This window comes from Syngnathus floridae, chromosome 16, assembly GCF_059516105.1.
Source record: "Syngnathus floridae isolate MCC-2025c chromosome 16, RoL_Sflo_1.0, whole genome shotgun sequence".
Taxonomy (NCBI): domain Eukaryota; kingdom Metazoa; phylum Chordata; class Actinopteri; order Syngnathiformes; family Syngnathidae; genus Syngnathus; species Syngnathus floridae.
In genome coordinates, this window is record NC_142428.1 from 12,559,838 (window position 1) to 12,587,022 (window position 27,185).

At 45.4% G+C, this 27,185-nt stretch overlaps 4 protein-coding genes and 2 long non-coding RNA genes across 33 annotated transcripts in view; all 6 read right to left on the minus strand.

The window, feature by feature from the left end:
* The window catches only part of LOC148385753 (uncharacterized), a 226,599-nt gene that overhangs the window by 13,792 nt on the left and 185,622 nt on the right, over positions 1-27,185 (minus strand). For 19 of the 28 annotated variants that reach the window (XR_015853130.1, XR_015853126.1, XR_015853129.1 and 16 more), the window contains 5 exons: positions 23,275-23,352; positions 19,406-19,494; positions 15,537-15,870; positions 15,348-15,424; positions 14,611-14,880 (listed from right to left, as the gene is read on the minus strand). Coding sequence is in view for 2 of the 28 variants with exons in the window: in XM_088356377.1 (XP_088212503.1) it covers positions 21,516-21,710; positions 23,275-23,352 (273 nt within the window). In the remaining 26 variants the exon portion in view is untranslated. The other 9 variants (XR_015853117.1, XR_015853121.1, XR_015853119.1 and 6 more) reach the window with 3 other exon arrangements.
* LOC148385755 (uncharacterized) lies at positions 3,075-5,250 on the minus strand. Its single transcript, XR_015853136.1, has 3 exons — positions 5,033-5,250; positions 4,832-4,909; positions 3,075-3,267 (listed from the first exon to the last, which is right to left on the minus strand). It is a non-coding gene; the product is annotated as an uncharacterized LOC148385755 (long non-coding RNA).
* LOC148385756 (janus kinase and microtubule-interacting protein 3-like) lies at positions 6,456-7,966 on the minus strand. The gene is made up of 5 exons (XM_088401027.1): positions 7,907-7,966; positions 7,777-7,845; positions 7,623-7,700; positions 7,333-7,566; positions 6,456-7,253 (listed from the first exon to the last, which is right to left on the minus strand). The coding sequence occupies exons 2-5, from the start codon at positions 7,798-7,800 to the stop codon at positions 7,137-7,139; spliced, it is 453 nt and encodes a 150-aa protein (XP_088257153.1). The 5' UTR covers positions 7,801-7,845; positions 7,907-7,966; the 3' UTR covers positions 6,456-7,136.
* On the minus strand, positions 8,360-9,173 carry LOC148385757 (janus kinase and microtubule-interacting protein 3-like). Its single transcript, XM_088356455.1, has 3 exons — positions 8,866-9,173; positions 8,597-8,659; positions 8,360-8,510 (listed from the first exon to the last, which is right to left on the minus strand). The coding sequence occupies exons 1-3, from the start codon at positions 8,932-8,934 to the stop codon at positions 8,385-8,387; spliced, it is 258 nt and encodes an 85-aa protein (XP_088212581.1). The 5' UTR covers positions 8,935-9,173; the 3' UTR covers positions 8,360-8,384.
* On the minus strand, positions 9,269-11,564 carry LOC148385758 (uncharacterized). Its single transcript, XR_015863526.1, has 4 exons — positions 11,306-11,564; positions 11,066-11,179; positions 9,563-10,834; positions 9,269-9,426 (listed from the first exon to the last, which is right to left on the minus strand). It is a non-coding gene; the product is annotated as an uncharacterized LOC148385758 (long non-coding RNA).
* LOC148385759 (janus kinase and microtubule-interacting protein 3-like) lies at positions 24,901-26,411 on the minus strand. Its single transcript, XM_088401156.1, has 5 exons — positions 26,352-26,411; positions 26,222-26,290; positions 26,068-26,145; positions 25,778-26,011; positions 24,901-25,698 (listed from the first exon to the last, which is right to left on the minus strand). The coding sequence occupies exons 2-5, from the start codon at positions 26,243-26,245 to the stop codon at positions 25,582-25,584; spliced, it is 453 nt and encodes a 150-aa protein (XP_088257282.1). The 5' UTR covers positions 26,246-26,290; positions 26,352-26,411; the 3' UTR covers positions 24,901-25,581.

Sequence of the window (27,185 nt, forward strand, 5' to 3'; positions counted from 1 at the left end):
AGAGGACTGGTTACAAGACAGACTTTTCTGATTTATTTAATGGGAAGAAGACTTATTTAGTTTATTTAATCTATTTTTGTTCCCTGGCAAAATTGGATTTGCTGAAATTGTATTTTGCCAAATCTTGCCTTGAGACCTGATAGGAAGTATTAAACGCTTAGTTAAATCAATACAAGTTGGTAATAAGAGCGAGTAATGTTGGTTGAACCGATGAATGAAGGTTGAAAGCAATTTAAATTATGACTTTGTATAAATACTAGATATTAACAGAACATCTACTGCGCGAAATGGGCAGAGTTTACTTGTTTGAGAAGGAGTGGCTTATTCAAAACTAAGATTTATTTAATCTGTTTGTTCCCAGGCAAAATTGGATGTGATGCAATTCCAAATTTCACCACATGATGGTGCCCAATTTTGACTTCATAGGACATATTAAACACTTAGCTTGTTATTATGTTCAAGGTAATCAGATTTGTTTATTATTCTAATGGCCTCTTCAAAACTATTCTGGATTACTACTTTGGATCTATTCTACATTACTTGGCAACAACATACTCTGTAACAGATTAGGCAGTATAATCATATCTGTTAACTTGAGAGTGCCCACACTCAATCTACTTATCGTGATGTGTTAAATCAATTACTGTTAGACATTATTTGTCTGATAATCTACCAAATCTTTGAATTGAAGAATTTGTGATTTAATTAATAGCTTGTTGTTATGTTAAGGGTAATCAGACTTGTATATAATTCTAATGGCCTTCTTTTGAAAACTATTCTGAATTACAACTTTGGATCTTATATTACTTTGCAACAATCTACTCCGTGACAGATTAGGCAGTATAATCACATATGTTAACTTCAGTGCCCACACTGTATTTATTTATGGTTATTTGTTAAATCAAGTACTGTTAGACATGAAATAGGAAGTGTTTAACATAAATGTTATGGCTACTCACCATTGTAGCTCGCTCCTGGTCAATGATACGAGCCTCTTCTTGCAGTGGAAAACTTGCAGCCAACAAACACCGTGGAACCTAAAGGAATGAAATTAAACATTAACATTTCGCCTCGACCAATTTTCACACGTACAACGCAACGCGGCTACACTTCTGCTATTACAAACGTAAATCTCCTTAAACACAATGAGTGTTACTTACCGTGTACGCTCTAGACGGTCCAGTTGCAAGCAGAAAATAAAGATATTTCTGTTGATAATCGTCGCTGCTCAGTGGCTCACGGCCATCGCGCCAACAGATTTGAATTTTGGCGGAGGTTCGGGCAATTACGTCATATCCACGGCACATGACTGCGACGTAATACCCGCTTATCTGAAACGGCAGTTAAAAGTAGAGTTACATCAAGTTTTCTTGGAACCTAAACGAATGAAAGAAAACTATCATTTGGCCACAACCAACATTCACAGATACAACACAACGTGCGGGGTTGGGGTTAAAGATTGAGTGAAGGGCCCTCGTTTTAAACTACTGTTTTGAAAAGGAGTGGGAACAAGTAAGACGTATTTAATTTATTTAATGGGAAGTAGTAAGACTTATTAAATTTATTTAATCTACTTTTCTTCCCAGGCAAAATTTGATGTGCTGCAATTCCAAATTTCCAAAGTGAATGAAGGAATGAAGTCCTTTAAATTATGATTTTGTATAAATACTAGGCATTAACACAAAATCGACGGCACAAAATGGGCAGACTTTACTTGTTTGAAAAGGACTGGTTACAAGACAGACTTTTTTAATTTATTTAATGGGAAGAAGACTTATTTAGTTTAATTGATCTATTTTTGTTCCCTGCCAAAATTCGATTTGCTGCAATTCCAAATTTCCAAAGTGAATGAAGGAAAGAAGTCGTTTAAATTATGATTTTGTTTAAATACTAGGCATAGACACAAAATCTACGGCACAAAATGGGCAGACTTTACTTGTTTGAAGAGGACTGGTTACAAGACAGACTTTTCTGATTTATTTAATGGGAAGAGGACTTATTTAGTTTATTTAATCTATTTTTGTTCCCTGGCAAAATTGGATTTGCTGAAATTGTATTTTGCCAAATCTCGATTTGAGACCTGATAGGAAGTATTAAACGCTTAGTTAAATCAATACAAGTTGGTAATAAGAGCGAGTAATGTTGGTTGAACCGATGAATGAAGGTTGAAAGCAATTTAAATTATGACTTTGTATAAATACTAGATATTAACAGAACATCTACTGCGCAAAATGGGCAGAGTTTACTTGTTTGAGAAGGAGTGGCTTATTCAAAACTAAGATTTATGTAATCTGTTTGTTCCCAGGCAAAATTGGATGTGATGCAATTCCAAATTTCACCACATGATGGTGCCCAATTTTGACTTCATAGGACATATTAAACACTTAGCTTGTTATTATGTTCAAGGTAATCAGATTTGTTTATCATTCTAATGGCCTCTTCAAAACTATTCTGGATTACTACTTTGGATCTATTCTACATTACTTGGCAACAACATACTCTGTAACAGATTAGGCAGTATAATCACATATGTTAACTTGAGAGTGCCCACACTCAATCTACTTATCGTGATGTGTTAAATCAATTACTGTTAGACATTATTTGTCTGATAATCTACCAAATCTTTGAATTGAAGAATTTGTGATTTAATTAATAGCTTGTTCAGGGTAATCTGACTTGTATATAATTCTAATGGCCTTCTTTTGAAAACTATTCTGAATTACAACTTTGGATCTTATATTACTTTGCAACAATCTACTCCGTGACAGATTAGGCAGTATAATCACATATGTTAACTTCAGTGCCCACACTGTATTTATTTATGGTTATTTGTTAAATCAAGTACTGTTAGACATGAAATAGGAAGTGTTTAACATAAATGTTATGGCTACTCACCATTGTAGCTCGCTCCTGGTCAATGATACGAGCCTCTTCTTGCAGTGGAAAACTTGCAGCCAACAAACACCGTGGAACCTAAAGGAATGAAATTAAACATTAACATTTCGCCTCGACCAATTTTCACACGTACAACGCAACGCGGCTACACTTCTGCTATTACAAACGTAAATCTCCTTAAACACAATGAGTGTTACTTACCGTGTACGCTCTAGACGGTCCAGTTGCAAGCAGAAAATAAAGATATTTCTGTTGATAATCGTCGCTGCTCAGTGGCTCACGGCCATCGCGCCAACAGATTTGAATTTTGGCGGAGGTTCGGGCAATTACGTCATATCCGCGGCATTTGACTGCGACGTAATACCCGCTTATCTGAAACGGCAGTTAAAAGTAGAGTTACATCAAGTTTTCTTGGAACCTAAACGAATGAAAGAAAACTATCATTTGGCCACAACCAACATTCACAGATACAACACAACGTGCGGGGTTGAGGTTAAAGATTGAGTGAAGGGCCCTCGTTTTAAACTACTGTTTTGAAAAGGAGTGGGAACAAGTAAGACGTATTTAATTTATTTAATGGGAAGTAGTAAGACTTATTAAATTTATTTAATCTACTTTTCTTCCCAGGCAAAATTTGATGTGCTGCAATTCCAAATTTCCAAAGTGAATGAAGGAATGAAGTCCTTTAAATTATGATTTTGTATAAATACTAGGCATTAACACAAAATCGACGGCACAAAATGGGCAGACTTTACTTGTTTGAAAAGGACTGGTTACAAGACAGACTTTTTTAATTTATTTAATGGGAAGAAGACTTATTTAGTTTAATTGATCTATTTTTGTTCCCTGCCAAAATTCGATTTGCTGCAATTCCAAATTTCCAAAGTGAATGAAGGAAAGAAGTCGTTTAAATTATGATTTTGTTTAAATACTAGGCATAGACACAAAATCTACGGCACAAAATGGGCAGACTTTACTTGTTTGAAGAGGACTGGTTACAAGACAGACTTTTCTGATTTATTTAATGGGAAGAGGACTTATTTAGTTTATTTAATCTATTTTTGTTCCCTGGCAAAATTGGATTTGCTGAAATTGTATTTTGCCAAATCTCGATTTGAGACCTGATAGGAAGTATTAAACGCTTAGTTAAATCAATACAAGTTGGTAATAAGAGCGAGTAATGTTGGTTGAACCGATGAATGAAGGTTGAAAGCAATTTAAATTATGACTTTGTATAAATACTAGATATTAACAGAACATCTACTGCGCAAAATGGGCAGAGTTTACTTGTTTGAGAAGGAGTGGCTTATTCAAAACTAAGATTTATGTAATCTGTTTGTTCCCAGGCAAAATTGGATGTGATGCAATTCCAAATTTCACCACATGATGGTGCCCAATTTTGACTTCATAGGACATATTAAACACTTAGCTTGTTATTATGTTCAAGGTAATCAGATTTGTTTATCATTCTAATGGCCTCTTCAAAACTATTCTGGATTACTACTTTGGATCTATTCTACATTACTTGGCAACAACATACTCTGTAACAGATTAGGCAGTATAATCACATATGTTAACTTGAGAGTGCCCACACTCAATCTACTTATCGTGATGTGTTAAATCAATTACTGTTAGACATTATTTGTCTGATAATCTACCAAATCTTTGAATTGAAGAATTTGTGATTTAATTAATAGCTTGTTCGGGGTAATCAGACTTGTATATAATTCTAATGGCCTTCTTTTGAAAACTATTCTGAATTACAACTTTGGATCTTATATTACTTTGCAACAATCTACTCGGTGACAGATTAGGCAGTATAATCACATATGTTAACTTCAGTGCCCACACTGTATTTATTTATGGTTATTTGTTAAATCAAGTACTGTTAGACATGAAATAGGAAGTGTTTAACATAAATGTTATGGCTACTCACCATTGTAGCTCGCTCCTGGTCAATGATATGAGCCTCTTCTTGCAGTGGAAAACTTGCAGCCAACAAACACCGTGGAACCTAAAGGAATGAAATTAAACATTAACATTTCGCCCGGACCAACATTCACACGTACAACGCAACGCGGCTACACTTCTGCTATTACAAACGTAAATCTCCTTAAACACAACGAGTGTTACTTACCGTGTACGCTCTAGGCAAAATTGGATGTGATGCAATTCCAAATCTATCTGAAACGGCAGTTAAAAGTAGAGTTACATCAAGTTTTCTTTTTTAATCAACACAATCATTTACAACCGTTGACCAGAAAGAATCGTCGAAATTCGACGTCCCCCACAAACGCCACGCTCACTCGCTTTTCAGGGCAACAAAAGTACTTCTTTTTAAAAACGATGAGTTGTACTTACCGTGTACGCTCTGGACGGTCCAGTTGCAAGCAGAAAATAAAAATATTTCTCTTGTTAGTCGTATGTTACCATCCGCTGTGTCTTTGTCAACATCGCCGCCATTTTCCTACTTCCTGCTGCGAGCCACGCCCACGGATTTAAATTTGGGCGGAAGCTCTTTCCATTGGCGTCGTTTTCGCGTATAGCAAATCCGATTGGTTGGGAAGGGGGCACGGTTATGCAGCCGAGGAGTCCTGTGATCGGTGGGATGTAAAGTAGGCGTCGACGTCACGTCCGCGTCACGTGACCACGACGTGGCAGACGTCAAATAGCAACCGCTGTTTTGTTTAGTAGACTTACAGTTGTTATGCATTGACATAATGGCGCACACACCAAATAGATTTAAATAAATTAAATAATTCTTCTGCCCACTCTCTTTTAAACAAGTTAACTCTCCCCGCGGATTTGAATTCCGGCGAAAGTTACGCCCATCGACGTCACGTATGTCACGTGACCACGACGTGGCAGATGTCATATAGCAACCGCTGTTTTGTTTAGTAGATTTACAGTTGTTATGCATTGGCATAATGGTGTGCACTCAAAATAGATTTAAATAAATTAAATATTTCTTCTGCCTACTCCCTTTTAAACAAGTTAACTCTGCCCACGTCCATTGACGTCTTGTCTGCGTCACGTGACCACGACGTAGCGACGTCATATAGTAACCGCTGTTTTGACCAGTAGACTTAGTTATTATGCGTTGACATAATGGCGCACTGGTTAGCATGGCCACCTCTTAAGCATGATGATGCGGGTTCGACGCCTGATCAATGTTAGCATGGAGTGAGCTGAAGTGCATGGCGCTGAAGATTTGAATCTTTGAAATGCGCTGAGGTCTGACATATCAGGCAGAATGGTTTGCCATCACGTTCAACAAAAAATAGAAACTTTCCCACTCTGATTAAAACGTCCTGTGTTCATCTACGTATTTTCGTTTTGCTGTGCATCTTTTCCCTGCCATTTCGAGAGCCCAATTGACACTCATAGTTTAAAGAAATGTGTTTGCCCATCCTACTTTGTGGAATTTCACCACATGCGCTTTTGACCAAAATACCAAATTGAACTCAAGTGAAGCCAACACGCACAACCCCCCCCCCCCCCACACACACACACACACACACACACAAATGTTGATATGAACATAAAAGAGCCGCATGCGGTTCGGGAGTTGCGGCTTGGCCAAACCTGTACTATACAACTTTATTTGTATAAAATTTTCACAACAGCTGTCACACAAACAAAGCGGGAAAAACCGAAGACGTGCGTGTTCCGCCCACGCTGGATTTATTTGCACCTTTGAAAAGACACCGTATTGCCGCAGATGTGGCAAAGAGTACTTTTGGGCATCTGAGACGGAAGGATGTCCAAAGCATCACGTCACCTGCTCTGGTAGGCATGGTGGTGGGACGTTGAGGTCAACCGCTTTGGGGTTGGCTGACTCTTTGATCGCAGGATGCCACACACTTGAAGACAGAAGCAGAAAAGCAGAGCTAAATGCAAAATGTACTCACCGGTGACTCCAATTTTTTTCCCCCCTGAAGAAACAGCTGGACGGGTGGCCCCGGCTGGCCAGTGGGACTCTTGTTATTCTGACCCTTTTTAGTGCGCGTTTGGGGCAACAACCGTTTTTTGTGGCGCTCTCTTCTGGTTCAAAAGTGCCCTGCATGTGAATTTGCTTTTCCTGCCTTCTGATTGGATGAGCGCCGGTGTGACGCGGTGCCTCTGTCACCGTGGCGGGGGGTATACGTTGGCATCGGAGCGTCTGCCAACGTCTGAGACCGGCTGGCAGTGTATCGGAGGTTTCGAGTGCGGTGCCGCTGGAGCTCACTCACCAGCTGGTGTTAGGGCCACAGAATGAAGGCCAAGGAGAAGAATAGAAAGAGAAACAGAAACTTCTCCTCCAATTGTTTGATTTGTCTCTTCTGAGCTTCGATGAATTCTTTCAGCTCTTTGTTCCTCTAGGACGGACAAATGGAAAGTGGCATTCAAAAGCCAGTAAGCGTGCAAGTAAGTGCCGGGCTGGCTTTGGGCCCTTACCTGTTGCGCGCTGTGCAGCAGATCCATTCTCTCTTGGAGGATGCAAGCGTCGCGCTCCCTCAACTCGCACATCAGGGCTCGCTTCCATTGGTCCACGGCGCTCCTAAGCTCTTCTCTCTGATCCGCCGTCAGCACGTCATTCACGCCAGCGTGGCTGGCTTTTTCGCCGTCCGTGGCGGGGCAGTCCCGCTGCGGTAGCGCCTCGTACAACATGGCCTCCAGCTCCAGGATCCTCTGGGCCGCAATCCTCGTCCATCAGTGGTCCGGCGGGAGATTTGAGGGCGGCTTACCTTATGAGCCTGGTCCATGGAACACTTCCTGAAGTCCAACTCTTCATCCAGGTAGCCCTTCTGCTTGCAGAACATATCCTAGCACAGCTCAAGGTCAGAATTGTTGGGGCACATTGCCGGAGTTCCCCTTGGCTGATGTCGCGTGTCTGTCTACCTTCTCACTTTCAATGTCCAACATCTTCTGTTGAAGTGCTGACTTGGTCACTTTGATGTATTCTAACCACTGAGGAAAGGCTGCTGTCACATAAGCAGAATGCGAGAGCGTGCGTGGACGTGCGCGTTACCTTCTCGGCTAGGGTGAGAAGGGTCCTGGCGTGAATCACGACCACCTGCTCCTCGTTGGTGAGATTCTGCAAGAGCCCAAAGGCACAGCGTCAACAAGCTTCTTTCAGCGCAAAGCCTTCCAAAAGTCACATTTGAGCCGCCGAGTCTCGTGGAGTGCGAACATAAGGAGTTCGACATACACTTACGGCGTTATAGCCCAGGATGTCCAGCTTCTTCATCAGATCACTGATGACGATGTCCGGGGGAAAGGCGCAAGGAGCAATGTAAGGTGTTCTGGGACCTCGGGTTAAGGTTAGGGTTGCGAGGGACGCCTTACGTACGCTCACGCCCTCGGCCTCGCAGTAGATCTGCAAAGGGCTGAGGCCGTCTGGGAAACGGACTTGCAGAAACTTCAAGACGGGGGAGCGCCACTCCCTCTCCTGAAAGGCAGAGGCATGCATCCGTCCGTCCGTCCGTCCGTCCGTCACATCTCTGGCCTCAACACGCTTGTGCGAGTCTTCCCACCTCCATCTCCAGGATGCGGAACTCAAGCAGTTCGTTTTGGTCTCGGATATCCTGGATGTGCTCTTTCAGACGCGCTTCTTCCGCCTCCATCCGCCTGACCTGAAAAGACAGTCAGACCTCATCTGCGGGGCTTCCCGACAGGTGTGACGCCAAGCGACTCCGCCCAGCGCCTTTCTTTCCGTCACCTTTTCGGCCAACTGCTGATTGCTCTGACGCAGCAGCTGCTTCTCCTCCACCCACTTGACATTCTAGAAGAGACAAACGCGTGGACAGCTTTGGAATGTTGTGTCATTTTCATCCACAAATTCTTTGGTTGACTGGAAAATGACATTTGCTTTTCTCCGCATTTTCCCAGCCACGTTCGGGGGGTTGGTCCAGTAATGCCAGACGGATGAGTGACTGAAGAATGTAGCTATTTTGTCTGAGAAAAAGGTGTGCTCATTGATGAGCTTACCTGTCCTTGTTGCTTCAGCGCTGACTCCAGATCTGCTACTCTGCTTTGATAGTGACCCATTTCTACCATCAGCTTTTCTCTGGTCTGAAAGGAGGAGGAGGGAGGCTCCTCCTCCTCCTTTCAGACCAGAGAACACCCGAGGCTGGGTGAGAACGGGGAGGCTGCGACCCGGCCGGGGGTTGCGGGAAGGGGCGCCACCTTGATCTCCTTCTCGGCGTCGTAGTCCCCTTTCGCTGGTCTGGGCTAGCAGAGCGTAGGCTCGTTGCAGCGCTTGATATTCTTGCGTCAGCTGGCGGTAGCGAAGCTCCGCCTCTTCATGCACACACCAATGCAACACAGCACTAGTACCAGAATCAGTCAGACCGGCGACAAAGCACCCGCGACGCAAAGACGAGTCCGATTCCAGGCTGAAGAGGAATGTTTGGTGCCAATACGCTGGCAGAAATGGCGGGCTACCTCTTCGGGTTCCGTGTCGGGGGTTCTGTCGGTGTGAAAAGACAAGGACGATCCGTCCGAGTCCACCAACACGTCTTCGTCGTAGCCGTAAAATGTTTCGATGACCTGCGGGCGCGGAAGCGAACATCTCTCTGAACAAACTGAAGCGACACCTCACGATGAATCGACGAGAGGAACGATAGCGAGAAAAAGGCCATTTCATCTTGCGCAACACCAAGCAGCCGCAAACAAACAGACTCACCTTGCAGGACCTCACGCTTTGTTCCTCCTCAGAGATTCTCGACGTCGGTATCGTAGCAGCAAATCTCTCTCCTGTCGACACAAATAATCCGCCTTTGAGATTCTTTGGATGCAAAGGGAACGAACGGCTCCGGCGCAGAAACAAACGCGACTCACAATGACATTTCTGACATGAGCTCCTGTCTCCAGAGCCTGAAAAACACGTCACCGGCGATGATTGGAGGGACGCTCGTCTTTTCCAAAAGTGACAACTACAGGGTGTGTCAGGGTTTTCCAGATTATCTTTATCGTATCATTGTGTTGCTTTGACTTTGACTGCGACCTGTAATAAATAATATTATTTATCCCTTATTTATCCCTATCGCTTATCCCTTCCTACACAAAGTCGTAAAACACCCCTTGCTATGTTTTGACTAGAGGTCAAGGGCTTCCTCTATTCAATCCACTCTTACACCCACCCTGTTTCTCTTAATTAAAATGCTCGTGCAGGAGCCGAGAGTCAGACTTCATTCGTACAACGGATGGACTCTCCACCTGCAGGTGTCCAAAAGAACTTACTTGTCTCCCGTGTGGTTCTTGCAAAATAAGTTGGAGCGAGCGCAACTCTAACAGGGTGCATTTTGCCACTAGCTGCCTACGGACAATGACGTCGCGCTCGCGGCTCATGGTTGACGGGCTGAGCAGCCGGGCAAGTCCGTCGTTTTCAGCGCACAGCGAGTGGCAAAGGCGCTGACAAAACGGGAGCTTTGAGCTGCTGAAAACGGCAAAACAAGTCTAAAGCGTGTTCAAACGCGTGCGCACAATGCTCCTGCTTGAAAGGTCGGAATTTAAGGGGCCAATTTTTTGGATGGCGGCCGCCGGCCAAGCTTTGGACGGAAAAGGTTTCCTGGCGACAGCGAGCGAGCGCGGCGCTGCCGTACGTGCACCGAGTCGCCTGCCTGAAGACCTTGGACAAGTCGTCGATGATGTGCCGCTGCTCCACAACTTGAAGGAACTCCATTTCACCGTCCTGCTGGCCGCAACCGCGGTCCAGGTCATTGAGCGAACTAGGCCTTCTCTGTGGAACACAAATGCAGTGGACTCTGTTGGCACGCCGCCGTTGTCCGCGTCGACTTACCAAGCTTGCCATCTCCTCGTTCTCCTGGGTGACAAAGCGCACTTTGTTTTCAAGGCGACACAGCACCAGCGAGAGTTCTTCATTCTTCCTGCTCAGGCGTTTGTTTTTGTACAGGAGTGGCAGAAACTGGCTTTCTGTTTCTCTCAGTCGCTTTAGCTGCAAGCATGAAGTGCGGGATGTGAAAGACGCACAACACGCGGGCCAGAACGTATCCATTCCTTTTGCATCGGTTTGAACGGAATCGTGGCTTTGGCTCCCAATAAAAGACATCTACCAGGCAACCGACTCGCCGCGCCGCTCAACTAATAAGCAAGCGCAATGGGTGCCTCGCTGGATGGCGCGCATCAAACGTAGCGCAAACCTTCAAGCGTGCCGTCAATAAATTACCAGTTCATTGCGCTCTTCAGAAAGCAGGGCGTTTCGATCCTCCAGTTTCCTGATGACTGCGCTGAGCTCAGCGATTTTCAGATGAAACCGTCGCGTGTCCCGATCCTCCTGAGACTGAAAACGCCCCGCAACACACACACACACAAGCACTCGTTCAAAGTTCAAAACTGTTTTTGTGCTACCTTCCTCCAGCAACGAACTAAGTCATGCGTACTGCAAGTGTGTGATGAGGTGGCTTACGCAATGAAGAGGATTGCTAGTAGCGGCGTTGACCCCACTTCCAGGGTAGTTTAGGCCCGCCCTTTGGGAATCCCTCAGGGCAGCGATCTGCTGCTCGGCAGCCTGAGTCTGCAGCTGAAGGCGGTGGACGTGGCCGGCCCCAGGGCTTCATCCAAAACACTAACCGCTCTGTCTTTCAGCTTGATCTCATCCGTCTGGATGTACAAACGGGGAGCGCTCAGGCAGGCGGGCAAACTCATTTGCCAGAATTGTGACAAAAACAAAGAGAGCAACCGGCCAATTTTTTTCTTGAATCGACTAGAACACCTTTGCTGTGACAAAAGCGAAGCGAGCAACCGGACATTTTCTTCTTGTGAAATAGAATAGAATAGAATGCCTTAGGTGTCATTGCACTGCAGGTATACAACGAAATTGGGAACATAGCCACGCACCGCGCATCTGATCAGTCCTACCAGTCGGCGGATCTCCCTCTCGCAGTCTCTCTTGGTTCGGCTCAGCTCCTCCCGATGCTGGTGATGAGCCGATCGGAGCTCGGCCGCTCGGGACTGCCAGGCCTGCTGGGCCGCTGCCAGGGCTTCTTCCGCGCTCCTGGTGGAGGCGACACCGCTCGGTCTCCCGACACCGCCGCGTCTCCTCCACCTCCGCCAGCAAAGCGCCCCCCCTCCTCACCTGAGCAGACATTGCGCCACACCGGGCCGTTGAGACCGCAACGGAGCGCCGCGACGCTTACTGGGGACAAGCTACACAATACGGTAGCGGCCGCATCGAAGCCCGACGTGGCGTGCGGATAGTCAGACACGGATAGAGCGGATCACCTTGTCCATGGAGCCGTCCCTCAGGCTGAGGACCAAGGCATTCAGTCGCTGGATCTCTCCATCTTTGATTTTGATCACTCTCATCAGCTCCATTTCATGCTGCCGCAGTAATGTCTCCCTGGTAATGGCTAACTCTTTCTGCTTCTCCTCATGGAGTTTGCTTTTGAGTTCCGTCATGGCGGCGGTGGCACGGTGGTGCTCCGCCCGCAGGTCCTGACTTCTCTCTCTCTCCAGACAGCTGACCTGACATGACTTAGACTTAGACAAACTTTATTGTCATCTTGTCTGCACATGGTGCATACAAAACGAAATTCCGTTGCATACGTCTTACAACAAAGTAGTGATATTGCAGTTGAATAGAAGTAACATATCCTATGAAAATATATATATATACATATATACTATATATATATATATATATATATATATATATTAAAAATAAGTATAAAGTGCAGCAGTGATAATTATGCAATAGTGCAAGTAGGCAAAACAGTATTCAAGAGTGTGCAGAGGAATGCTAAACCATGTATTAAACTTCTATTTAAAGGATTTATACAAGTTCAGTAAAGTTGGTAGTGCGAGATAGTGCAAGATAGAGGTCCGTAGTGTCATAAAGTACAGTTCTGTGAATGTGTGATGCAGAGTTCAGTTTAGAGCTCAACAGTTCTAGTGTTCAACAGTCTGATGACAGCAGGGAAAAAGCTGTTGCAGAACCTGGTGGACCTGCAGCGGATGCTGCAAACCTCTTCCCAGAGGGCAGCAGGGAGAACAGTCTATGGTGGGGGTGTGATGGGTCATTGATGATGTTACGGGCACGGGACATGCAGCGCTGAGATGAAATGTCCTGAATGGAGGGAAGAGGAGCCCCTATGATCCTCTCTGCTGTCCTCACCACTCTCCTCACGTTCTTCCAATCGGAGGCGGTGCAGCCTCCACACCACACAGAGAGACAGCTTGTCAGAATGCTCTCTATGGTGCTCCTGTAGAACGTCCTCATGATGGGTGGGGGCAGGTGGGCTCTCCTCATCCTCCGCAGGAAGTACAAGCGCTTCTGTGCCCTCTTGACCAGTGCCGTAGTGTTCATAGTCCAGGTGAGGTCTTCTGTGATGTGGACCCCCAGGAATTTGGTGGTGCTGACCACCTCCACAGCTGAGCTGTTGATGATCAGTGGAGCGTGGTGAGGCTGTTTTTTCCTGAAGTCGACGATGATCTCCTTCATCTTCTCCTCATTCAGGATCAGGCTGTTTTCTCTGCACCAGCCCACCAGCTGCTCCACTTCCTCTCTGTAGTCCAGGTCGTTGTTGTCTCTGATGAGCCCCACCACCGTTGTGTCGTCTGCTGACTTCACGATGTGATTGGTGGTGAACCTGAGGACGCAGTCGTGTGTCATCAGGGTGCACAGCAGGGGGCTCAGGACGCAGCCCTGAAGGGAGCCTGTGCTGAGGGTGATGACATCAGAGGTGTTCTGTCCGACCCGGACTGACTGAGGTCTGTTGGTGAGGAAGTCTAGCAGCCAGTTGCGAAGGGGGGTGTTGAAGCCCAGGTGTTCCAATTTTCCTACCAGATGCTGTGGGATGATGGTGTTAAACGCTGAGCTGAAGTCCAGGAACAGCCTCCGCACATGGGTGTTCTTCTCCTCCAGGTGAGCCAGGCTCAGGTGAAGAACGGAGGAGATGGCGTCCTGAGTGGAGCGGTTTTGCCGGTCGGCAAACTGGAACGGGTCAAATAATAGGGGGAGTCTGGAAACGATGTGACCTTTAAGCAGCCTTTCGAAGCACTTCATCATAACCGGAGTCAGTGCAACAGGCCGGTAATCATTAAATGAGGTGATTTGAGGTTTCTTCGGCACCGGAATGATGGAGGCAGTCTTAAAGCACGCCGGCACTGTGGCTTGGCCCAGCGAGGTGTTAAAAATGTCTGTGATGACCCCAGCCAGATGACTTGCACATTCCCTGAACACACGCCCAGGAATGTTGTCGGGGCCAGGGGCCTTACAGGGGTTGACTCTCCTCAGGGTCTTCAACACATCGGCGGAGTCAAGGCAGAGTACCTCCTCTTCCTGATGGGGGACAGTTTTAACTGCTGGAGTGCCGTTTAGTGCCTCGAACCTCCCAAAGAAGTTATTTAGACCATTTAGAAAGTCAGCATCAACTACACCCACCGGGGGGGGGGAGGGTGAGTTGTAGTCTGTAATCGCCCGTATGCCTTGCCACATACTCCTGATGTTTTTGACGTCGTGGAAACGATCCTGAAATTTTCGACTGCGGTCTCGCTTCGCTATCCTGATGGCACGGTTCAAGTTGGCTCTCGCTGTCCTCAGTGTCTCCTTGTCGCCAGACTTGAAGGCAGAGTTCCGCGCTCGTAGCGTTTGACGTACCTCCTCAGTCATCCAGGGTCGTTGGTTGCCCCGGGTGATGATATTCTTAGTGGTGCTGACGTCCTCGGTGCATTTGTTGATGTAGGCTGACACAGTCATGGCACACGCATGTCTAATCTACATCGGGAAAACTGGGAGGGAGGGAGGGAGGCAGGCAGGGAGGCAGGCAGGGAGGCAGGCAGGGAGGCAGGCAGTGTCTGTCTGTTGAGGTTTTCACCTTGTTCTTCTCCTGCTGAAGTTCTAACTGGACGTCCATCAGTTTGGTTCTCAGCTCGTCATTGGCGGCCTGAAGGGCGTCCGTTCGCTCCGCCTGCCGGAGCTCGTTTGGACATCTCTTACTCGAGTCTCGCCCGGTCGTCAGTCAGAGATCACAACATTTGTACCTGGAGAGCACAAACGCAGCGCTGTTTTCCACTGGCTTCGAACTCAACTTCAATCGGTACCGTAACTTACAACATCATAAACATAGAACTAGCTTGACTTATTCATTGAATAAATGCATTTGGTTCTTCAAAACTGCATCACGCAACATAGCGTGACCGAGACGGCCGTTATCCACCTGCGTGAAGTTATTTGGTGAAATGAATGAGATGTTTAAGACACCATCGTTCTGTCTCTATGTAGATGAAGGTAAATAATCGATTGCTGAAGGTCCAAAGGTGTTGTGATAAACAAATAAACATATTAGTGATTAGTGACATATTTGTGATAAACATATTAGGCAGGATAATCACATATGTTAACGTGACTGCCCACACTGTATTTATTTATGGTTATTTGTTAAATCGAGTACTGTTAGACATGAAATAGGAAGTGTTTAACATAAATGGAAGACGAAAGGGGTACTCACCATTGTAGCTCCTGCTGGTCAATGATACGAGCCTCTTCTTGCAGTGGAAAACATACAGCCAACAAACACCGTGGAACCTAAAGGAATGAAATTAAACATTAACATTTAGCCTCAACCAACATTCACAGATACAACGCAACGCAAACTACACAAACGTAAATCTTTTTAAACACAATGAGTTGTACTTACCGTGTACGCTCTAGACGGTCCACTTGCAAGCGGAAAATAAAGATATTTCTGTTGATAATCGTCGTGTTTGTATCCGGTGTCTCGCTCAAGGCCATTGCGCCCACAGATTTGAATTTTGGCGAGAGTTCAGCCTATTGACGTCATTTCCGCGGTGTAATACCCGCATATCTGAAACGGCAAAGTTAAGAGTAGAGTTAAATAAAGTTTTTAGTCAACGCAATAATTTACAACCGTTGACCAGTCGAAATAATCGTCGAAATTTGGCGTCTGTGGCTGGAAGCAGACGCCGAGTTCGACATTCCTCCCAAACGCCACACTCCCTTGCTTTTCAGGGCTAAAAAAAAACAGTTGTAATTACCTTGTACGCTCTAGACGGTCAAGTTGCAAGCTGAAAACAAAAATATTTGCCTTGTTAGTCATCGTGTTACTAACAGCTGTGTCTTGTTTGCCAGAACTGCCGCTTTCCTACTTCCTGTTGCAAGCCACGCCCACGGATTATAATTTTGCCGTGAGTTCCGCCTATTGACGTCATGTCCGCGTCACATGACTGCGACGTAATATTATCTAAAACTGTTTGTGCGGTATTGTGTTGTTCTGTGCGGTATTGTGTTATTCTGTGCGGCGTCATGTTGTTCTGTGCGGCGTCGTGTTGTTCAGTGCGACGTCGTGTTGTTCAGTGCGGCATGGTGTTGTTCAGTGCGGCATGGTGTTGTTCAGTGCGGCATGGTGTTGTTCAGTGCGGCATAATGTTGTTCAGTGCGGCATAATGTTGTTCAGTGCGGCATGGTGTTGTTCAGTGCGGCATGGTGTTGTTCAGTGCGGCATGGTGTTGTTCAGTGCGGCATAATGTTGTTCAGTGCGCCATAATGTTGTTCAGTGCGGCATGGTGTTGTTCAGTGCGGGATGGTGTTGTTCAGTGCAGGATGGTGTTGTTCAGTGCGGCATGGTGTTGTTCAATGCGGCATGGTGTTGTTCAGTGCGGGATGGTGTTGTTCAGTGCGGCATGGTGTTGTTCAGTGCGGCATAATGTTGTTCAGTGCGGCATGGTGTTGTTCAGTGCGGCATGGTGTTGTTCAGTGCGGCATGGTGTTGTTCAGTGCGGCATGGTGTTGTTCAGTGCGGAATGGTGTTGTTCAGTGCGGCATGGTGTTGTTCAGTCCGGGATGGTGTTGTTCAATGCGGGATCGTGTTGTTCAGTGCGGGGTGGTGTTGTTCAGTGCGGGATGGTGTTGTTCAGTGCGGCATGGTGTTGTTCAATGCGGCATGGTGTTGTTCAGTGCGGGATGGTGTTGTTCATTGCGGCATGGTGTTGTTCAGTGCGGCATGGTGTTGTTCAGTGCGGCATGGTGTTGTTCAGTGCGGCATGGTGTTGTTCAGTGCGGCATGGTGTTGTTCAGTGCGGAATGGTGTTGTTCAGTGCGGCATGGTGTTGTTCAGTCCGGGATGGTGTTGTTCAATGCGGGATCGTGTTGTTCAGTGCGGGGTGGTGTTGTTCAGTGCGGGATGGTGTTGTTCAGTGCGGCATGGTGTTGTTCAATGCGGCATGGTGTTGTTCAGTGCGGGATGGTGTTGTTCATTGCGGCATGGTGTTGTTCAGTGCGGCATGGTGTTGTTCAGTGCGGCATGGTGTTGTTCAGTGCGGCATGGTGTTGTTCAGTGCGGCATGGTGTTGTTCAGTGCGGCATGGTGTTGTTCAGTGTGGAAAGGTGTTGTTCAGTGCAGGATGGTGTTGTTCAGTGCGGCATGGTGTTGTTCAATGCAGGATCGTGTTGTTCAGTGCAGCATAATGTTGTTCAGTGCAGCATGGTGTTGTTCAGTGCGGCATGGTGTTGTTCAATGCGGCATGGTGTTGTTCACTGCGGGATGGTGTTGTTCAATGTGGGATCGTGTTGTTCAGTGCGGCATAATGTTGTTCAGTGCAGCATGGTGTTGTTCAGTGCGGCATGGTGTTGTTCAGTGCGACATAATGTTGTTTAGTGCGGCATAATGTTGTTCAGTGCGGCATAATGTTGTTCAGTGCGGCATGGTGTTGTTCAGTGCGGCATGGTGTTGTTCAGTGCGGCATGGTGTTGTTCAGTGCAGGATGGTGTTGTTCAGTGCGGCATGGTGTTGTTCAATGCGGCATGGTGTTGTTCAGTGCGGAATGGTGTTGTTCAGTGCAGGATGGTGTTGTTCAGTGCGGCATGGTGTTGTTCAGTGCGGAATGGTGTTGTTCAGTGCGGCATGGTGTTGTTCAGTGCGGCATGGTGTTGTTCAGTGCAGGATGGTGTTGTTCAATGCGGGATCGTGTTGTTCAGTGCGGCATGGTGTTGTTCAGTGCGGCATGGTGTTGTTCAGTGCGGCATAATGTTCAGTGCGGCATGGTGTTGTTCAGTGCGGCATGGTGTTGTTCAGTGCGGCATGGTGTTGTTCAGTGCGGCATGGTGTTGTTCAGTGCGGCATAATGTTGTCCAGTGCGCCATAATGTTGTTCAGTGCGGCATGGTGTTGTTTAGTGCGGGATGGTGTTGTTCAGTGCAGGATGGTGTTGTTCAGTGCGGCATGGTGTTGTTCAATGCGGCATGGTGTTGTTCAGTGCGGGATGGTGTTGTTCAGTGCGGCATGGTGTTGTTCAGTGCGGGATGGTGTTGTTCAGTGCAGGATGGTGTTGTTCAGTGCGGCATGGTGTTGTTCAGTGCGGCATGGTGTTGTTCAGTGCGGCATAATGTTGTTCAGTGCGGCATAATGTTGTTCAGTGCGGGATGGTGTTGTTCATTGCGGCATGGTGTTGTTCAGTGCGGCATGGTGTTGTTCAGTGCAGCATGGTGTTGTTCAGTGCGGGATGGTGTTGTTCAGTGCAGGATGGTGTTGTTCAGTGCGGCATGGTGTTGTTCAGTGCGGCATGGTGTTGTTCATTTCGGCATAATGTTGTTCAGTGCGGCATAATGTTGTTTAGTGCGGCATGGTGTTGTTCAGTGCGGGATGGTGTTGTTCAGTGCGTTATAATGTTGTTCAGTGCGGCATGGTGTTGTTCAGTGCGGCATGGTGTTGTTCAGTGCGGCATGGTGTTGTTCAGTGCGGCATAATGTTGTTCAGTGCGGCATAATGTTGTTCAGTGCGGCATGGTGTTGTTCAGTGCGGGATGGTGTTGTTCAGTGCGGGATGGTGTTGTTCAGTGCGGCATGGTGTTCAATGCGGAATGGTGTTGTTCAGTGCAGGATGGTGTTGTTCAGTGCGGCATGGTGTTGTTCAGTGCGGCATAATGTTGTTCAGTGCGGCATGGTGTTGTTCAGTGCGGCATGGTGTTGTTCAGTGCGGCATGGTGTTGTTCAGTGCGGCATAATGTTGTTCAGTGCGGCATGGTGTTGTTCAGTGCGGCATGGTGTTGTTCAGTGCGGCATAATGTTCAGTGCGGCATAATGTTGTTCAGTGCGGCATGGTGTTGTTCAGTGCGGGATGGTGTTGTTCAGTGCAGGATGGTGTTGTTCAGTGCGGCATGGTGTTCAGTGCGGGATGGTGTCTTTCAGTGCGGCATGGTGTCGTTCAGTGCGGCATGGTGTCTTTCAGTGCGGCATGGTGTCGTTCAGTGAGGCATGGTGTTGTTCAGTGCGGCATGGTGTTGTTTAGTGCGGCATGGTGTTGTTCAGTGCGGGATGGTGTTGTTCAGTGTGGCATGGTGTTCAGTGCGGCATGGTGTTGTTCAGTGCGGTATCGTGTTGTTCAGTGCGGTATCGTGTTTCTCAGTGCGGTATCGTGTTGTTCAGTGCAGTATCGTTGTGTTGTTCGTATTGTGTTTAACACTTAGCCTCTAACACTTAGCCTCTAACACTTAGCCTCTAACACTTAGCCTCTAGCATCTAGAAGGTAAATAAATAGGAAGGAAGGACTCACCGGTGACGTCTTCGCCCACGTCCAAGCGTTGTACTTTGTATTTTCATCCTTCTGACAGTGGAAAACATAGCCAACAAACACCGTGGAACCTAAACGAATGAAAGAAAACTATCATTTGGCCACAACCAACATTCACAGATACAACACAATGTGACGTGCGGGGTTGAGGTTAAAGGTTGAGTGAAGGGCCCTCGTTTTAAACTACTTTTTTGAAAAGGATTGGGAACAAGTAAGACGTATTTAATTTATTTAATGGGAAGTAGTAAGAGCTATTGAATTTAATCTATGTATTATATTCTATTGTATTGTATTCTGTTGTATTCTTTTGGATTGTATTCACACTAACCCCACTAAAACTTCAGCCCACAAAAACTCGCCTCTGGCGCCTAGCCTCTGGCACTTAGCCTCTAACACTTAGCCTTTAACACTTCGCCTTTAACACTTAGCCTTTAACACTTAGCCTAGAAGGTGAATAAATAGGGTTAAAGGTTGAGTGAAGGGACCTCGTTTTAAACTACTTTTTTGTAAAGGAGTGGGAACAAGTAAGACGTATTTAATTTATTTAATGGGAAGTAGTAAGACTTATTAAATTTATTTAATCTACTTTTCTTCCCAGGCAAAATTTGATGTGCTGCAATTCCAAATTTCCAAAGTGAATGAAGGAATGAAGTCCTTTAAATTATGATTTTGTATAAATACTAGGCATTAACACAAAATCGACGGCACAAAATGGGCAGACTTTACTTGTTTGAAAAGGACTGGTTACAAGACAGACTTTTTTAATTTATTTAATGGGAAGAAGACTTATTTAGTTTAATTGATCTATTTTTGTTCCCTGGCAAAATTCGATTTGCTGCAATTCCAAATTTCCAAAGTGAATGAAGGAAAGAAGTCGTTTAAATTATGATTTTGTTTAAATACTAGGCATAGACACAAAATCTACGGCACAAAATGGGCAGACTTTACTTGTTTGAAGAGGACTGGTTACAAGACAGACTTTTCTGATTTATTTAATGGGAAGAAGACTTATTTAGTTTATTTAATCTATTTTTGTTCCCTGGCAAAATTGGATTTGCTGAAATTGTATTTTGCCAAATCTTGCCTTGAGACCTGATAGGAAGTATTAAACGCTTAGTTAAATCAATACAAGTTGGTAATAAGAGCGAGTAATGTTGGTTGAACCGATGAATGAAGGTTGAAAGCAATTTAAATTATGACTTTGTATAAATACTAGATATTAACAGAACATCTACTGCGCGAAATGGGCAGAGTTTACTTGTTTGAGAAGGAGTGGCTTATTCAAAACTAAGATTTATTTAATCTGTTTGTTCCCAGGCAAAATTGGATGTGATGCAATTCCAAATTTCACCACATGATGGTGCCCAATTTTGACTTCATAGGACATATTAAACACTTAGCTTGTTATTATGTTCAAGGTAATCAGATTTGTTTATTATTCTAATGGCCTCTTCAAAACTATTCTGGATTACTACTTTGGATCTATTCTACATTACTTGGCAACAACATACTCTGTAACAGATTAGGCAGTATAATCATATCTGTTAACTTGAGAGTGCCCACACTCAATCTACTTATCGTGATGTGTTAAATCAATTACTGTTAGACATTATTTGTCTGATAATCTACCAAATCTTTGAATTGAAGAATTTGTGATTTAATTAATAGCTTGTTGTTATGTTAAGGGTAATCAGACTTGTATATAATTCTAATGGCCTTCTTTTGAAAACTATTCTGAATTACAACTTTGGATCTTATATTACTTTGCAACAATCTACTCCGTGACAGATTAGGCAGTATAATCACATATGTTAACTTCAGTGCCCACACTGTATTTATTTATGGTTATTTGTTAAATCAAGTACTGTTAGACATGAAATAGGAAGTGTTTAACATAAATGTTATGGCTACTCACCATTGTAGCTCGCTCCTGGTCAATGATACGAGCCTCTTCTTGCAGTGGAAAACTTGCAGCCAACAAACACCGTGGAACCTAAAGGAATGAAATTAAACATTAACATTTCGCCTCGACCAATTTTCACACGTACAACGCAACGCGGCTACACTTCTGCTATTACAAACGTAAATCTCCTTAAACACAATGAGTGTTACTTACCGTGTACGCTCTAGACGGTCCAGTTGCAAGCAGAAAATAAAGATATTTCTGTTGATAATCGTCGCTGCTCAGTGGCTCACGGCCATCGCGCCAACAGATTTGAATTTTGGCGGAGGTTCGGGCAATTACGTCATATCCACGGCACATGACTGCGACGTAATACCCGCTTATCTGAAACGGCAGTTAAAAGTAGAGTTACATCAAGTTTTCTTGGAACCTAAACGAATGAAAGAAAACTATCATTTGGCCACAACCAACATTCACAGATACAACACAACGTGCGGGGTTGGGGTTAAAGATTGAGTGAAGGGCCCTCGTTTTAAACTACTGTTTTGAAAAGGAGTGGGAACAAGTAAGACGTATTTAATTTATTTAATGGGAAGTAGTAAGACTTATTAAATTTATTTAATCTACTTTTCTTCCCAGGCAAAATTTGATGTGCTGCAATTCCAAATTTCCAAAGTGAATGAAGGAATGAAGTCCTTTAAATTATGATTTTGTATAAATACTAGGCATTAACACAAAATCGACGGCACAAAATGGGCAGACTTTACTTGTTTGAAAAGGACTGGTTACAAGACAGACTTTTTTAATTTATTTAATGGGAAGAAGACTTATTTAGTTTAATTGATCTATTTTTGTTCCCTGCCAAAATTCGATTTGCTGCAATTCCAAATTTCCAAAGTGAATGAAGGAAAGAAGTCGTTTAAATTATGATTTTGTTTAAATACTAGGCATAGACACAAAATCTACGGCACAAAATGGGCAGACTTTACTTGTTTGAAGAGGACTGGTTACAAGACAGACTTTTCTGATTTATTTAATGGGAAGAGGACTTATTTAGTTTATTTAATCTATTTTTGTTCCCTGGCAAAATTGGATTTGCTGAAATTGTATTTTGCCAAATCTCGATTTGAGACCTGATAGGAAGTATTAAACGCTTAGTTAAATCAATACAAGTTGGTAATAAGAGCGAGTAATGTTGGTTGAACCGATGAATGAAGGTTGAAAGCAATTTAAATTATGACTTTGTATAAATACTAGATATTAACAGAACATCTACTGCGCAAAATGGGCAGAGTTTACTTGTTTGAGAAGGAGTGGCTTATTCAAAACTAAGATTTATGTAATCTGTTTGTTCCCAGGCAAAATTGGATGTGATGCAATTCCAAATTTCACCACATGATGGTGCCCAATTTTGACTTCATAGGACATATTAAACACTTAGCTTGTTATTATGTTCAAGGTAATCAGATTTGTTTATCATTCTAATGGCCTCTTCAAAACTATTCTGGATTACTACTTTGGATCTATTCTACATTACTTGGCAACAACATACTCTGTAACAGATTAGGCAGTATAATCACATATGTTAACTTGAGAGTGCCCACACTCAATCTACTTATCGTGATGTGTTAAATCAATTACTGTTAGACATTATTTGTCTGATAATCTACCAAATCTTTGAATTGAAGAATTTGTGATTTAATTAATAGCTTGTTCAGGGTAATCAGACTTGTATATAATTCTAATGGCCTTCTTTTGAAAACTATTCTGAATTACAACTTTGGATCTTATATTACTTTGCAACAATCTACTCCGTGACAGATTAGGCAGTATAATCACATATGTTAACTTCAGTGCCCACACTGTATTTATTTATGGTTATTTGTTAAATCAAGTACTGTTAGACATGAAATAGGAAGTGTTTAACATAAATGTTATGGCTACTCACCATTGTAGCTCGCTCCTGGTCAATGATATGAGCCTCTTCTTGCAGTGGAAAACTTGCAGCCAACAAACACCGTGGAACCTAAAGGAATGAAATTAAACATTAACATTTCGCCCGGACCAACATTCACACGTACAACGCAACGCGGCTACACTTCTGCTATTACAAACGTAAATCTCCTTAAACACAACGAGTGTTACTTACCGTGTACGCTCTAGGCAAAATTGGATGTGATGCAATTCCAAATCTATCTGAAACGGCAGTTAAAAGTAGAGTTACATCAAGTTTTCTTTTTTAATCAACACAATCATTTACAACCGTTGACCAGAAAGAATCGTCGAAATTCGACGTCCCCCACAAACGCCACGCTCACTCGCTTTTCAGGGCAACAAAAGTACTTCTTTTTAAAAACGATGAGTTGTACTTACCGTGTACGCTCTGGACGGTCCAGTTGCAAGCAGAAAATAAAAATATTTCTCTTGTTAGTCGTATGTTACCATCCGCTGTGTCTTTGTCAACATCGCCGCCATTTTCCTACTTCCTGCTGCGAGCCACGCCCACGGATTTAAATTTGGGCGGAAGCTCTTTCCATTGGCGTCGTTTTCGCGTATAGCAAATCCGATTGGTTGGGAAGGGGGCACGGTTATGCAGCCGAGGAGTCCTGTGATCGGTGGGATGTAAAGTAGGCGTCGACGTCACGTCCGCGTCACGTGACCACGACGTGGCAGACGTCAAATAGCAACCGCTGTTTTGTTTAGTAGACTTACAGTTGTTATGCATTGACATAATGGCGCACACACCAAATAGATTTAAATAAATTAAATAATTCTTCTGCCCACTCTCTTTTAAACAAGTTAACTCTCCCCGCGGATTTGAATTCCGGCGAAAGTTACGCCCATCGACGTCACGTATGTCACGTGACCACGACGTGGCAGATGTCATATAGCAACCGCTGTTTTGTTTAGTAGATTTACAGTTGTTATGCATTGGCATAATGGTGTGCACTCAAAATAGATTTAAATAAATTAAATATTTCTTCTGCCTACTCCCTTTTAAACAAGTTAACTCTGCCCACGTCCATTGACGTCTTGTCTGCGTCACGTGACCACGACGTAGCGACGTCATATAGTAACCGCTGTTTTGACCAGTAGACTTAGTTATTATGCGTTGACATAATGGCGCACTGGTTAGCATGGCCACCTCTTAAGCATGATGATGCGGGTTCGACGCCTGATCAATGTTAGCATGGAGTGAGCTGAAGTGCATGGCGCTGAAGATTTGAATCTTTGAAATGCGCTGAGGTCTGACATATCAGGCAGAATGGTTTGCCATCACGTTCAACAAAAAATAGAAACTTTCCCACTCTGATTAAAACGTCCTGTGTTCATCTACGTATTTTTGTTTTGCTGTGCATCTTTTCCCTGCCATTTCGAGAGCCCAATTGACACTCATAGTTTAAAGAAATGTGTTTGCCCATCCTACTTTGTGGAATTTCACCACATGCGCTTTTGACCAAAATACCAAATTGAACTCAAGTGAAGCCAACACGCACAACCCCACCCCCCCCCCCCCCCCCACACACACACACACACACAAATGTTGATATGAACATAAAAGAGCCGCATGCGGTTCGGGAGTTGCGGCTTGGCCAAACCTGTACTATACAACTTTATTTGTATAAAATTTTCACAACAGCTGTCACACAAACAAAGCGGGAAAAACCGAAGACGTGCGTGTTCCGCCCACGCTGGATTTATTTGCACCTTTGAAAAGACACCGTATTGCCGCAGATGTGGCAAAGAGTACTTTTGGGCATCTGAGACGGAAGGATGTCCAAAGCATCACGTCACCTGCTCTGGTAGGCATGGTGGTGGGACGTTGAGGTCAACCGCTTTGGGGTTGGCTGACTCTTTGATCGCAGGATGCCACACACTTGAAGACAGAAGCAGAAAAGCAGAGCTAAATGCAAAATGTACTCACCGGTGACTCCAATTTTTTTCCCCCCTGAAGAAACAGCTGGACGGGTGGCCCCGGCTGGCCAGTGGGACTCTTGTTATTCTGACCCTTTTTAGTGCGCGTTTGGGGCAACAACCGTTTTTTGTGGCGCTCTCTTCTGGTTCAAAAGTGCCCTGCATGTGAATTTGCTTTTCCTGCCTTCTGATTGGATGAGCGCCGGTGTGACGCGGTGCCTCTGTCACCGTGGCGGGGGGTATACGTTGGCATCGGAGCGTCTGCCAACGTCTGAGACCGGCTGGCAGTGTATCGGAGGTGTCGAGTGCGGTGCCGCTGGAGCTCACTCACCAGCTGGTGTTAGGGCCACAGAATGAAGGCCAAGGAGAAGAATAGAAAGAGAAACAGAAACTTCTCCTCCAATTGTTTGATTTGTCTCTTCTGAGCTTCGATGAATTCTTTCAGCTCTTTGTTCCTCTAGGACGGACAAATGGAAAGTGGCATTCAAAAGCCAGTAAGCGTGCAAGTAAGTGCCGGGCTGGCTTTGGGCCCTTACCTGTTGCGCGCTGTGCAGCAGATCCATTCTCTCTTGGAGGATGCAAGCGTCGCGCTCCCTCAACTCGCACATCAGGGCTCGCTTCCATTGGTCCACGGCGCTCCTAAGCTCTTCTCTCTGATCCGCCGTCAGCACGTCATTCACGCCAGCGTGGCTGGCTTTTTCGCCGTCCGTGGCGGGGCAGTCCCGCTGCGGTAGCGCCTCGTACAACATGGCCTCCAGCTCCAGGATCCTCTGGGCCGCAATCCTCGTCCATCAGTGGTCCGGCGGGAGATTTGAGGGCGGCTTACCTTATGAGCCTGGTCCATGGAACACTTCCTGAAGTCCAACTCTTCATCCAGGTAGCCCTTCTGCTTGCAGAACATATCCTAGCACAGCTCAAGGTCAGAATTGTTGGGGCACATTGCCGGAGTTCCCCTTGGCTGATGTCGCGTGTCTGTCTACCTTCTCACTTTCAATGTCCAACATCTTCTGTTGAAGTGCTGACTTGGTCACTTTGATGTATTCTAACCACTGAGGAAAGGCTGCTGTCACATAAGCAGAATGCGAGAGCGTGCGTGGACGTGCGCGTTACCTTCTCGGCTAGGGTGAGAAGGGTCCTGGCGTGAATCACGACCACCTGCTCCTCGTTGGTGAGATTCTGCAAGAGCCCAAAGGCACAGCGTCAACAAGCTTCTTTCAGCGCAAAGCCTTCCAAAAGTCACATTTGAGCCGCCGAGTCTCGTGGAGTGCGAACATAAGGAGTTCGACATACACTTACGGCGTTATAGCCCAGGATGTCCAGCTTCTTCATCAGATCACTGATGACGATGTCCGGGGGAAAGGCGCAAGGAGCAATGTAAGGTGTTCTGGGACCTCGGGTTAAGGTTAGGGTTGCGAGGGACGCCTTACGTACGCTCACGCCCTCGGCCTCGCAGTAGATCTGCAAAGGGCTGAGGCCGTCTGGGAAACGGACTTGCAGAAACTTCAAGACGGGGGAGCGCCACTCCCTCTCCTGAAAGGCAGAGGCATGCATCCGTCCGTCCGTCCGTCCGTCCGTCACATCTCTGGCCTCAACACGCTTGTGCGAGTCTTCCCACCTCCAGCTCCAGGATGCGGAACTCAAGCAGTTCGTTTTGGTCTCGGATATCCTGGATGTGCTCTTTCAGACGCGCTTCTTCCGCCTCCATCCGCCTGACCTGAAAAGACAGTCAGACCTCATCTGCGGGGCTTCCCGACAGGTGTGACGCCAAGCGACTCCGCCCAGCGCCTTTCTTTCCGTCACCTTTTCAGCCAACTGCTGATTGCTCTGACGCAGCAGCTGCTTCTCCTCCACCCACTTGACATTCTAGAAGAGACAAACGCGTGGACAGCTTTGGAATGTTGTGTCATTTTCATCCACAAATTCTTTGGTTGACTGGAAAATGAC

What these genes read in the sequence shown, in the direction of transcription:
- LOC148385759 (XM_088401156.1), bottom strand. Translation starts at nt 26,245, where the DNA reads ATGTTGGACATTGAAAGTGAGAAG. An exon ending in TGGACATTGAAAGTGAGAAG is followed by an intron (nt 26,146 to 26,221) that starts GTAGACAGACAC and finishes GAGCTGTGCTAG; the next exon opens with GATATGTTCTGCAAGCAGAA. An exon ending in CCATGGACCAGGCTCATAAG is followed by an intron (nt 26,012 to 26,067) that starts GTAAGCCGCCCT and finishes ATTGCGGCCCAG; the next exon opens with AGGATCCTGGAGCTGGAGGC.
- LOC148385756 (XM_088401027.1), bottom strand. Translation starts at nt 7,800, where the DNA reads ATGTTGGACATTGAAAGTGAGAAG. An exon ending in TGGACATTGAAAGTGAGAAG is followed by an intron (nt 7,701 to 7,776) that starts GTAGACAGACAC and finishes GAGCTGTGCTAG; the next exon opens with GATATGTTCTGCAAGCAGAA. An exon ending in CCATGGACCAGGCTCATAAG is followed by an intron (nt 7,567 to 7,622) that starts GTAAGCCGCCCT and finishes ATTGCGGCCCAG; the next exon opens with AGGATCCTGGAGCTGGAGGC.
- LOC148385757 (XM_088356455.1), bottom strand. Translation starts at nt 8,934, where the DNA reads ATGGTAGAAATGGGTCACTATCAAAGCAGAGTAGCAGATCTGGAGTCA. An exon ending in CGCTGAAGCAACAAGGACAG is followed by an intron (nt 8,660 to 8,865) that starts GTAAGCTCATCA and finishes TGTCTCTTCTAG; the next exon opens with AATGTCAAGTGGGTGGAGGA. An exon ending in ATCAGCAGTTGGCCGAAAAG is followed by an intron (nt 8,511 to 8,596) that starts GTGACGGAAAGA and finishes CTGTCTTTTCAG; the next exon opens with GTCAGGCGGATGGAGGCGGA.